Here is a 9,221-nt window from a genome sequence, read left to right as displayed (position 1 = left end):
TGACTTTTGAGTTTTTATAAACTCGACTATGACGCGGCCACTTGGTCCGGCCTTGGATCGAACCGCCTGAATTCTTCATCGTTGTTCAATTTTCAGCTATAACAGTATCGATTGAGTTTTCCTTTTTTTTTAAAACCATTCCAAGTCAAATCCAGACAGATGTTCTACAAAGAATTGATAATATCCAGTCTCATTCTCATCGTCATCGAGGTGAGCTTTTCCGATTGCTATCCGAAAGGTCGTCATGTGCACCTTTCAATCTCTAGTTCCTTTGTAAAAAGGAAGCTTTACCTTACCATTGTTTTGAATGCAAACTCGAGTAATCTTACTTGTGAAAGGAGTTCGCATAGTCTCTTTGATGACTCTGATGATTTCGAGGGTTAGGCTGGTCGCATTGTGGACTCGAGAATTCACGGTCTTAATTACCACCTCAGCTTCTGCCACCAATCTTTCAAGTTGCTCGTACTTATCCCTCATGGGATTGACCTGGATGGTTGCCGTAGCATCAAGAGGAATGGGTCATTAATTACAATGAAATCTTGATGAGCCGAGCTGGGTGCTGCTATTATCCCTGGGTCTGCATTATGCGGAATGGGAATCTTGTACGTTGATGGGTGTTGTCTTTTTCTTCAGTTGATCTCGCGCGGACATTGAGGTCTTCAAGTCGAAATGGGCTCGAACCATGGTGGTCATGGATTGGGAGCTAGAACCATGGTGATGAGTTCTCGTCGAGCCGATTCTTGGCCCGACCTAGAAGTAATGTTGTCGACCATTGAAGGTCGTCGGAGTTTGGAATCCTGGAGAGGGAATTGCGATGTGTACTCCTCCGAGGTTCACACTAGAGAACAGTGGTATTCCCGTAAAATCGAGACGAGTATCTCGAGGAGGTATTCTTTCATGCTGGAGATTTTCAGTTGTTTCGATTATGCTTGCCCCAGTTAGTAGCTTGAATTCGGTGTTAGCTCGACCTACGGTCAAGACTTTCAATTGGTCCTCTTGTTGAATAACCTTGTAGAGGATGATGTCTAAGAGGGCCTTCAGATCGGAGCGGGTTGTAGGGCCTGGGCTTTTCGTCGCCGAAGAGGGATAAACAGTCATCGTGTGGTTGAGTTGGGATCTTGTTGGTGAATCTGATAGTTTCCCTTAGACGGCGCCAAACTGTTGATATGGAGAATTCAACGCCAAACTATGTCAAAACTCTTTAAGTAAATAATCATTTATATTTGTTTTATTGGCCGAAAATTCGAGTCTTGGATGATCTGACTCAAGAACAAATGAATAAACGAAATATTAATAAGTAGAAAGAATAATTTACTTGTTAATGAAATGAAAAAAAATATATATTGATATGATAAATGATGAAATGATAGCAACAATACCAGCAAAATATAGTGTAAAAAGTTTGTACATTCTTCTTCTATGACAAGCTATTTATGATAAAGATTCAAAATGTACGATCCTAGAAAAAAAGATGACGTGGCGACGACCGTTGCATCTCCTTGTCCAGGATGCACCATGTGGTCCTTGTCGATCTGCGAAGTCGGGCTGCTGGAGCTGACCCCATCTCCATCTAACCAAGCTTTGCGCGGGCGGATCTTTTCTTCCCGCGAAACTCCTTTTCGTCTGCGTTGGGCTTGAATTCGTGGGCTTGTGACTCCGTGGATTGATTGCACATCGTGATGGGACTTAGTAACGCCTTCCGAATTAAAGGGTGCAGTCCTACTCCAAAAATACATATTTTGAAAGAGTCAAATGAGTGCTCGATTTTTTTTTATGTACTTGATATCCTTCCCTATGTCGAAAGTGTGCACAAGAGGAGCAAACACTTGTATTTAGTATTAGATTCATTTTGACCTATGTTTATATTGATCTAAGATGTTATTCAATGTGTATTTTGTCATTAATCTAATGGAAAGTCAGGAGCAATGTTTAAAGTCTCTCTCTCTCTCTCTCAAATGAATCAATATAATGAGTGAACACCTTTACTTAGTGTTAGATTCATTATGACCTAGGCCTGTATTGATCTAAGATGTTATTCAATGTGTAATTTATCATTAATCTAATGGAAAGTCACGAGCAATGTTTAAAATCTCTCTCTCTCTCTCTCATAAACGAATCAAAATAAAAAACGATCTTTGTACTTAGTGTTAGATTCATTATGACATCTGTATTGATCAAAGATGTTATTCAATGTGTATTTCGTCATTAATCTAATGAAAAGTTGAGAGCAATGTTTAAAACCTCTCTCTCTCTCTCTCTCTCTCTCTCTCTCTCTCTCTCTCTCTCTCTCATAAACGAATCAATCAGTTTTCAAGCACTTATTAAATTTTGACATTTTTTCTTCCTGTCAATGGACCAATCCAAATCCGAAAATTATATCCACATGCCATTGGATATATTTTTAGTTCAATAATACTGCCAAATTTAGACATGTACCTCTTCCATTTTGACATAGTAGAGATAGTTCTGCAGCCTTTATATATTTTATAAATAACTATTTAGCATAATTGAAACTATGGCTAAAATATTTTTTTTTTTTGAATTTCCTACAATTTTAACTTGAGTGCACTTCGAATAAATGGTCAAAAATCATACAATGGTATAATTTATTCAGGATCCACTTACTTTATTACAGTGATCCCATTAAAGCAAATTCATTAGGAAAATACTAATTTAAATAGTTATAGTGGAGTATTTTTTTCAATTCCTCGTGATCATGTACCTTCGTGTCAATGAATCATAAAATGAAGTCAGTTTTCCATGTATGTAATATTTGAATATATATAGTTTACTTCTCGCCTTCTTACCAATGTACTATAATTTGTATATATATAAGTTAGTATACATATAATATATATGCAAACAAGTTTGACTTGTCGTAACACCTTCATTTGGAATATACTCTTTCATCTCAAGCTTATTTAGGTTACGATATGTTCAAAATATATTTGGAATATACTCTTTCATCTCAAGCTTATTTAGGTTATGATATGTTCAAAATATAGACACATATCATTTTTCTTTTAAGATACGTATAACATCATAATCTATAAATTTATGATGCAGTCCCTGGTATTTTATAATTCTTACTTTATTTTATTTTTTTCCTCTGGGTGAAATATTTGATTCAATCCCACTTTTTTCTGACTTTTGCCCGTAAAACTGTACTGTAATTACATCATATATGTATGTAATAGAAAAAACAAGTACAATAGATTAAATCATAAATCTGAAAACATTAAAACCGAATTCCGCTACCAAAGTTTTGCACGTTTAGGCAATTCATCTTCGCAAGGGCATAGTGGTCACGGCAACGAAAACCTTGACCCAGCGAAAGGGAAGTCCAATAATAAATGAACACGTAGGACCAGTTGACGAAATGACCATAAAAATATCTCGCGCGGTCAAGCACGCGCTGTTAACACGCGTGGTCTTAGTACTTTTTTCTTTGACGTTAAAAGAGTGACAAGAAGGTTACAATAAGGAAAGAGGGTTTACATGAAACTAGCAAGAACATCGCAAAGACCGAACCCCATATTGCAAATAAATAAATGTAAGGTTAAAAAAATTATGAGATGAAGAGAAGAGAGAAAAAGAATCCAATAATAAAGCCAAACACATCAGAACCAACCAAACCAATTATCTCTCTCTCTCTCTCTCTCTCTCTCTCTCTCTCTCTCTCTCTGAGCTAGGGTTTCAACTTCGAATCCAACTTTGTGTTGCTATTCACGGATTTGGATACAAGTTTGGTTCTGAAGCAGAAAAGAAGACTCACGAGGTAACCCAAAACTCAAAGGAGAGAGCAACAAATAATAGTTTTAGTACTAATTCCTTTGGTTTGATCGAGAAATTAATGTTTTATTATTATGTGATATATAGAATAAGAAGGAAAGAGAAAAGTTGTGGATCGGAGATTTGGTGAGAAAACATAGACGAAAAGAGAAGTTAGAATTAAATAGATTTAAAGAAAGAAAATGGGAAGAGGAAGAGTAGAGCTGAAGAGAATAGAGAACAAGATAAACAGACAAGTGACGTTTGCGAAGAGAAGGAATGGTCTTCTCAAGAAAGCCTATGAGCTTTCTGTTCTCTGCGAAGCCGAGGTTGCTCTCATCGTCTTCTCTAACCGTGGAAAGCTCTACGAGTTTTGTAGCAGCAATAGGTAAATATACTATATGCATCCTCTACACACACGCATATATATATATATATATATATATATATATATATATATATATATATATATCTATATGTGCGTCGGAAAACTATTCATTTTAGCATATATAGATATTGTACCTCCGAGATCTAGTTAGATGCATATATATTGCTCTAATTTGTTGCTTGATCTCACTTTGTTTTACATTTCAAAACACTCCTTGAACTAGCTTTTAATTTGTGGAATATTTGAAATTTAATGGTATTTTTTATATGTATTTTTATTGCCGTAATTTTTTTGATCTGAATTTATCTAACATTTTAAAACTCTCCTTTAACTTCTTTTTTTTTTTTTTTTTTTTTTGTGTGTGTGGAATATATGAAATTTATATCGCTTTTGATTTAAGGCTTTTTTTTTTATAATAATTAATAGTTCATGTTTGTGTATATAGGTTTTGATTAGATCTTATAATAAACAAACTAGCTTTTTTCCTGTGTTTTTGGTAACCTTATGTTTCGTTTTGGGATCGTCATTTTAGCAATAGATCTGTGGAAAAGTGAGTGTTTCTTTTTTGTCTATATAAATATACACCCATCTTGTAATTTTCCCTTAACCTCGAGATTCTGGATTTTGATAGATAATATTTCTCCAGCTTGATTTTGAGTAGAATAACCAGGCCCTTTTTAATTTTATTTTAACTATATTGTTGGATAAAAATGTTAATAATTAATTATTTTATTTAAGATATATAGTTTATGATACATATATATATATATATATATATATATATATATATTTATATTTTACATAGTCGCATAAAACAGGCACTTGTATATGTACACAAAGCTGTAATCCGTAGTATCTATTTTGACTGGAAAGATAAACTTTACTCCATTATAACTTCTTGGTTAAAAAAAATTTAAATTAGTATTTATCTTTGCACAATTGTAATGCGCAGAGAAGACTCTCTCGGATACCTAAAAAGATCAATGAACCTGTGAACAAAAACTGAAGGCTTTGCATCATGATTGACATTTGACCTGTACTTATTATTTACACTTTATGATATTGTTATTCACTGTAGTGTCGAATTTTAGACTTACGGTCCATAGCTTAAAACTACCATTAATTACAGCAAGTTTTCTTTAGATCTCACACTCTTCTGAATCCCGTCTTGTCACTTCTGATGAAATCTTTCCGTTGTTCGTCAGTCACGTTCTCGCTTTATGCTTAAGCTCAAATGCAGTTTAATTTTAACATATAATATATATTGATTTTTTGTATATCATTACTATACTGACTGAGCGTTGAGCTAAAACAGCTATACAGAAATTAATACAATTAAAACATGGTTTTTGAAGCGAGTTACAGACTTTAAATATCATACGAACTGGAGACATTACTCTGAAGTAATTTCCATATATAAGACTTGAAATGTGGTATAATATATTTGGTGTTTGTATGTATGTGTATAGCATGCTCAAAACCCTGGAACGGTACCAAAAGTGCAGTTATGGCGCTGTGGAAGTCAGTCGACCTGGCAAAGAACTCGAGGTCATTTTTTAAAATATATATTGTGCTTCTTGCAAATGATACATATATATATATATATATATATATATACACATTAATCTATTAAATGTATATATTATTAGATATAGGGTCGTTTCTTGACATGATGTGTGTACTGTATAGCAGAGTAGCTACAGGGAATACTTGAAACTGAAAGGTAGATTTGAGTCCCTTCAACGAACTCAGAGGTAATTATTTATATAAATATATATTACGTGGATAAATTATGCAGCAGTCTGTAAGAATATTTGATTATTGATTTAATTTTTTTGGCAATTTTGTCGCCGATTCATGTATATCTGAGTTTTCTTGACATATGTGAGCGTCACTGTAGAAACCTCCTTGGGGAAGACTTGGGTCCTCTAAATACAAAGGAACTTGAACAGATTGAGCGTCAACTTGAGACCTCTCTCAAGCAAGTTAGGTCAACCAGGGTAACCAACTAAACTGTATATATACACACACACACACAGTATATGTATGTGTATGTGTTCATGCATGCATTTTTTATATTTTTATTATATTTATGCGTTTATTTGTTTTATACTGTTTAGACTTGTAAACGTGTTTGAGGTAGCGCTTTGGATTTGCAGATGTGCATGCATGCATTTATTTATATTTGATAGTTTTTCTATATACTGTTTAGTTTTTTTTTTTGTTTTTTTTTGTTTTATATATATATATATATATATATATATACATATATGTTTGTATGTGTGTGAGCGCTTTGTTTTATATTTTGATTACATTTGATGGTTTTGCAAATATATTAGATCAAAGTTTAGAATATTTAATAAATAAAATATTTTAATCCATTTTGCAGACCCAATTTATGCTTGACCAGCTTAGTGATCTACAGAGCAGAGTATGCTTTTACATTGACATAACCCCTTTATCTTTTTCAGTATTATATATATATATATATTATACTGAGCATTTAAACTCCTTTGTATATTTGACATATTTGATTGTCGTATAACTGATCAAATGCAGGAACATACGTTAATAGAAGCCAACAGAGCCTTATCAATGAAGGTACCATCTATATAATAATGTAAAATATATTAATAAAAAAATGATCCCGGCCCAAAAGTTCCTTATTTCAAGAAAATTAAATTTGAAGGAAACTAAGAGAAAAAAATCGAAGTTATCTATTGTGTTTGAACTTTGAAGAGAGAAAGAAGATAGTGAGAGCATAGAGACGTGTAGTGTAGCCTTCACTTGTGTGGATTTTCTTGGATTTTTATATTCCTCTCGTTGTCTGCGAAAATTGAAATATCGATTGTACTTATACATTTTCTTTTCAATTTTATCTCAAATATTTTACTCTATATTTTTTCTTAATCTAAACACCACAAGAAAAATACAATAAATTCTCATTTTTTCTTTCTCACGGGTACCAAACAAACCTTAAAGCTAAATGTCTTCACAACATGGCAGCTTGTTTAGATATCTCAATTGAAAAGAAAATTATGCAACGTAATATAAGTGTATGATTGTCAGCTGGACGAGATCGGCGCTAGGAATATGAACTTCCGACAATCATGGGAAATGAGTCATCAGAATGATCATCAGCAAGACATGTCGTTCGGTTCTCACCACGCTCACTCTCAAGGCTTGATGTTCCAGCCTCTTGACACAAACCCTTCTTTGCAAATAGGGTGATAATTTTATGTTTATCAAATCACTTAGTTGTGCGTTTAAATTTTATGTAATGTGCTTCTGACATTTTGAAACCTGTTTAATTAGGTATAATTCGGTGGCATCGGAGGAAATTAGCGGAACAAATCATCAACCTCATCATCATCAAGTCAATGGGTTCATCCCCGGATGGATGCTTTGAGATCACTTTTATAAGTAATTGATCATCAACAATATGCAAAAGTATTAAATGAATTGTTTTATTTTCCTTTCTCTTGAAATTGTGTGCTTCAGTCGCCTTTTGTTTGTTGCTATATATATATATATATAAGATCAGGGTTTGCATAAACAATGTGCTACTGTTGATATAAATACATAATGACATAAATGTCAGCAGTGAGTTTCAGTTGACTTCTTTGAAACTCTTTTGGGCTAACTAATGTGATATGTATTAAGAGAATTGTTTGCTATCTTATTGCCTGGAAGATCATTTAGGGTGTACCGCAATCTCCTTCTAAGTCAACTCATTTAGCGAGGGAGTGGAGACTTGTGTTGTCTAGTTGAAGGATGGACATGAGACGAAGATGACAATGCCGATCCAGCTGAAGACTACTAATTGGCAGTCTTCCTTCTGAAAAATTGGACTGATACATTATGGGATTTGAACGGATTCTTCCTTCTGAAAAATTAGACAGTCTCAGAGGACTGGAGGGAATATTCCTTCCCTTCCATCGTTCTTTGGGTGCGTCTTTCACGAGAATAATGTTATCCGGCTGGTTGAGAGTTGAGGCAAACCCGTCAACTTCAAGTGAGACATGAACTTTGGCTAGGTCCCCAAGGAATAGTTTAGATGTGGATCGCTTAGGTCAATCTGTCAGGCGTATCCCTGCCGGTGGTAAATAGTTATGGATCTGACATGATCCCAGGTGCAAGGAAACAAAGCGCTTCATAGGGCCAATTCATAATTTGAGGGTTCGAGACTTCAAGGAAGAGTTTCATCAAATCCACTTCTTCTTCCGTTGGCTAGTTGTGGGATTGACATGTTGCTAGATTTGCATGAACATCTTCTTAGACAATTATTTTCCCCATGTGCTCTTTAGCTTTCACAAATTTTGTTCGACTCTATGAGGATTCACCATGAAAACCTAGCTCTTTGTTGCTTCCACTCACTCTCTCAGATGCAAGGATAGTGTCAAGATTCCTCGAGCCTGAGTTGAGCGTCTTCACATTTTTCTCCAGTTGGCTTAGTTCGTTAAAGGCCTCCAAGTAAGCTTGCCTGGCACTTTTCACCTGCTCCTCCAACACGGCTAGAGAATCCATGAGCTTAGTTTTCTCAGAAATCACACTTGGTACCTTCTTCTCAAACTTCATATTAGCAACATTATGATTTAGCTTTTTGTTGTTGTTGTTGGAATAGATCTAGGATTTAAGAAAAGTTTATCGCTTCTAGCAAGCGGCATAATATATAAATTTCTTCAAAATCTCGTAAAACGATTTTACTACCCAGACAAAGTACATGAGCGTATAATTTAAAATTTTAAAACTACTTTGAGTTTTCACTCGGTACCAACCTCGTTAGAAGCTTGAGGGTTGAGAAGCTTTTGGAAGGTTGAATCGTTCGTCTCCTCACTAACCTTGCCTCCCTCGTGTCTACTTGAACCTGAGTAACCACGATAGTTTCTACCACTAGAGTCTTTCGAGTTTCGTTAGGATTTAGTGTTTGGGCACTTTTGAACACTATGACTCAAGAACTTGTCTTTGAGCCAAAGAGCTAAAACAAAACGCTAGGTCTAATGAAAACCTAGGTGCCAAAACAAAAGAGCAAGAAGAGAGAGAGAGAGAGAGAGAGAGAGAG

The 9,221-nt window shown here is 34.7% G+C and overlaps 1 protein-coding gene across 2 annotated transcripts; it reads left to right on the top strand.

Annotated features, from left to right (window-relative positions):
- The first annotated feature begins 3,498 nt into the window (after positions 1 to 3,498).
- On the top strand, positions 3,499 to 7,789 carry LOC149408346 (agamous-like MADS-box protein MADS2). 2 transcript variants are annotated; one of them, XM_089616997.1, is made up of 9 exons: positions 3,499 to 3,778; positions 3,880 to 4,159; positions 5,629 to 5,707; positions 5,849 to 5,913; positions 6,060 to 6,159; positions 6,549 to 6,590; positions 6,719 to 6,760; positions 7,229 to 7,386; positions 7,475 to 7,789. In XM_089616997.1, exons 2-9 carry the CDS (start codon positions 3,975 to 3,977, stop codon positions 7,566 to 7,568), a joined length of 765 nt encoding a protein of 254 aa, XP_089473123.1. In that variant the 5' UTR covers positions 3,499 to 3,778; positions 3,880 to 3,974; the 3' UTR covers positions 7,569 to 7,789. The 2 variants fall into 2 exon arrangements, with proteins under 2 accessions (XP_089473123.1, XP_089473130.1); XM_089617004.1 differs by having other exon boundaries at positions 3,502 to 3,778; positions 5,852 to 5,913; positions 7,475 to 7,787.
- The last annotated feature ends 1,432 nt before the right edge of the window (positions 7,790 to 9,221 follow it).

This window comes from Urtica dioica, chromosome 1, assembly GCF_054948205.1.
Source record: "Urtica dioica subsp. dioica isolate 48M chromosome 1, U.dioica_male_clone48M_v1_H2, whole genome shotgun sequence".
In the NCBI taxonomy this organism is placed as follows: Eukaryota; Viridiplantae; Streptophyta; class Magnoliopsida; order Rosales; family Urticaceae; genus Urtica; species Urtica dioica.
The sequence above is the reverse complement of the archived record's forward strand: the minus strand, read 5'-3'. Positions and strand labels throughout refer to the sequence as shown.

Excerpts from the sequence above, each read along its gene's own strand:
- LOC149408346 (XM_089616997.1), top strand. The coding sequence starts at position 3,975 with ATGGGAAGAGGAAGAGTAGAGCTGAAGAGAATAGAGAACAAGATAAAC. Across the intron at positions 4,160-5,628 it reads GAGTTTTGTAGCAGCAATAG|CATGCTCAAAACCCTGGAAC; the intron begins GTAAATATACTA and ends GTATGTGTATAG. Across the intron at positions 5,914-6,059 it reads TCCCTTCAACGAACTCAGAG|AAACCTCCTTGGGGAAGACT; the intron begins GTAATTATTTAT and ends GCGTCACTGTAG.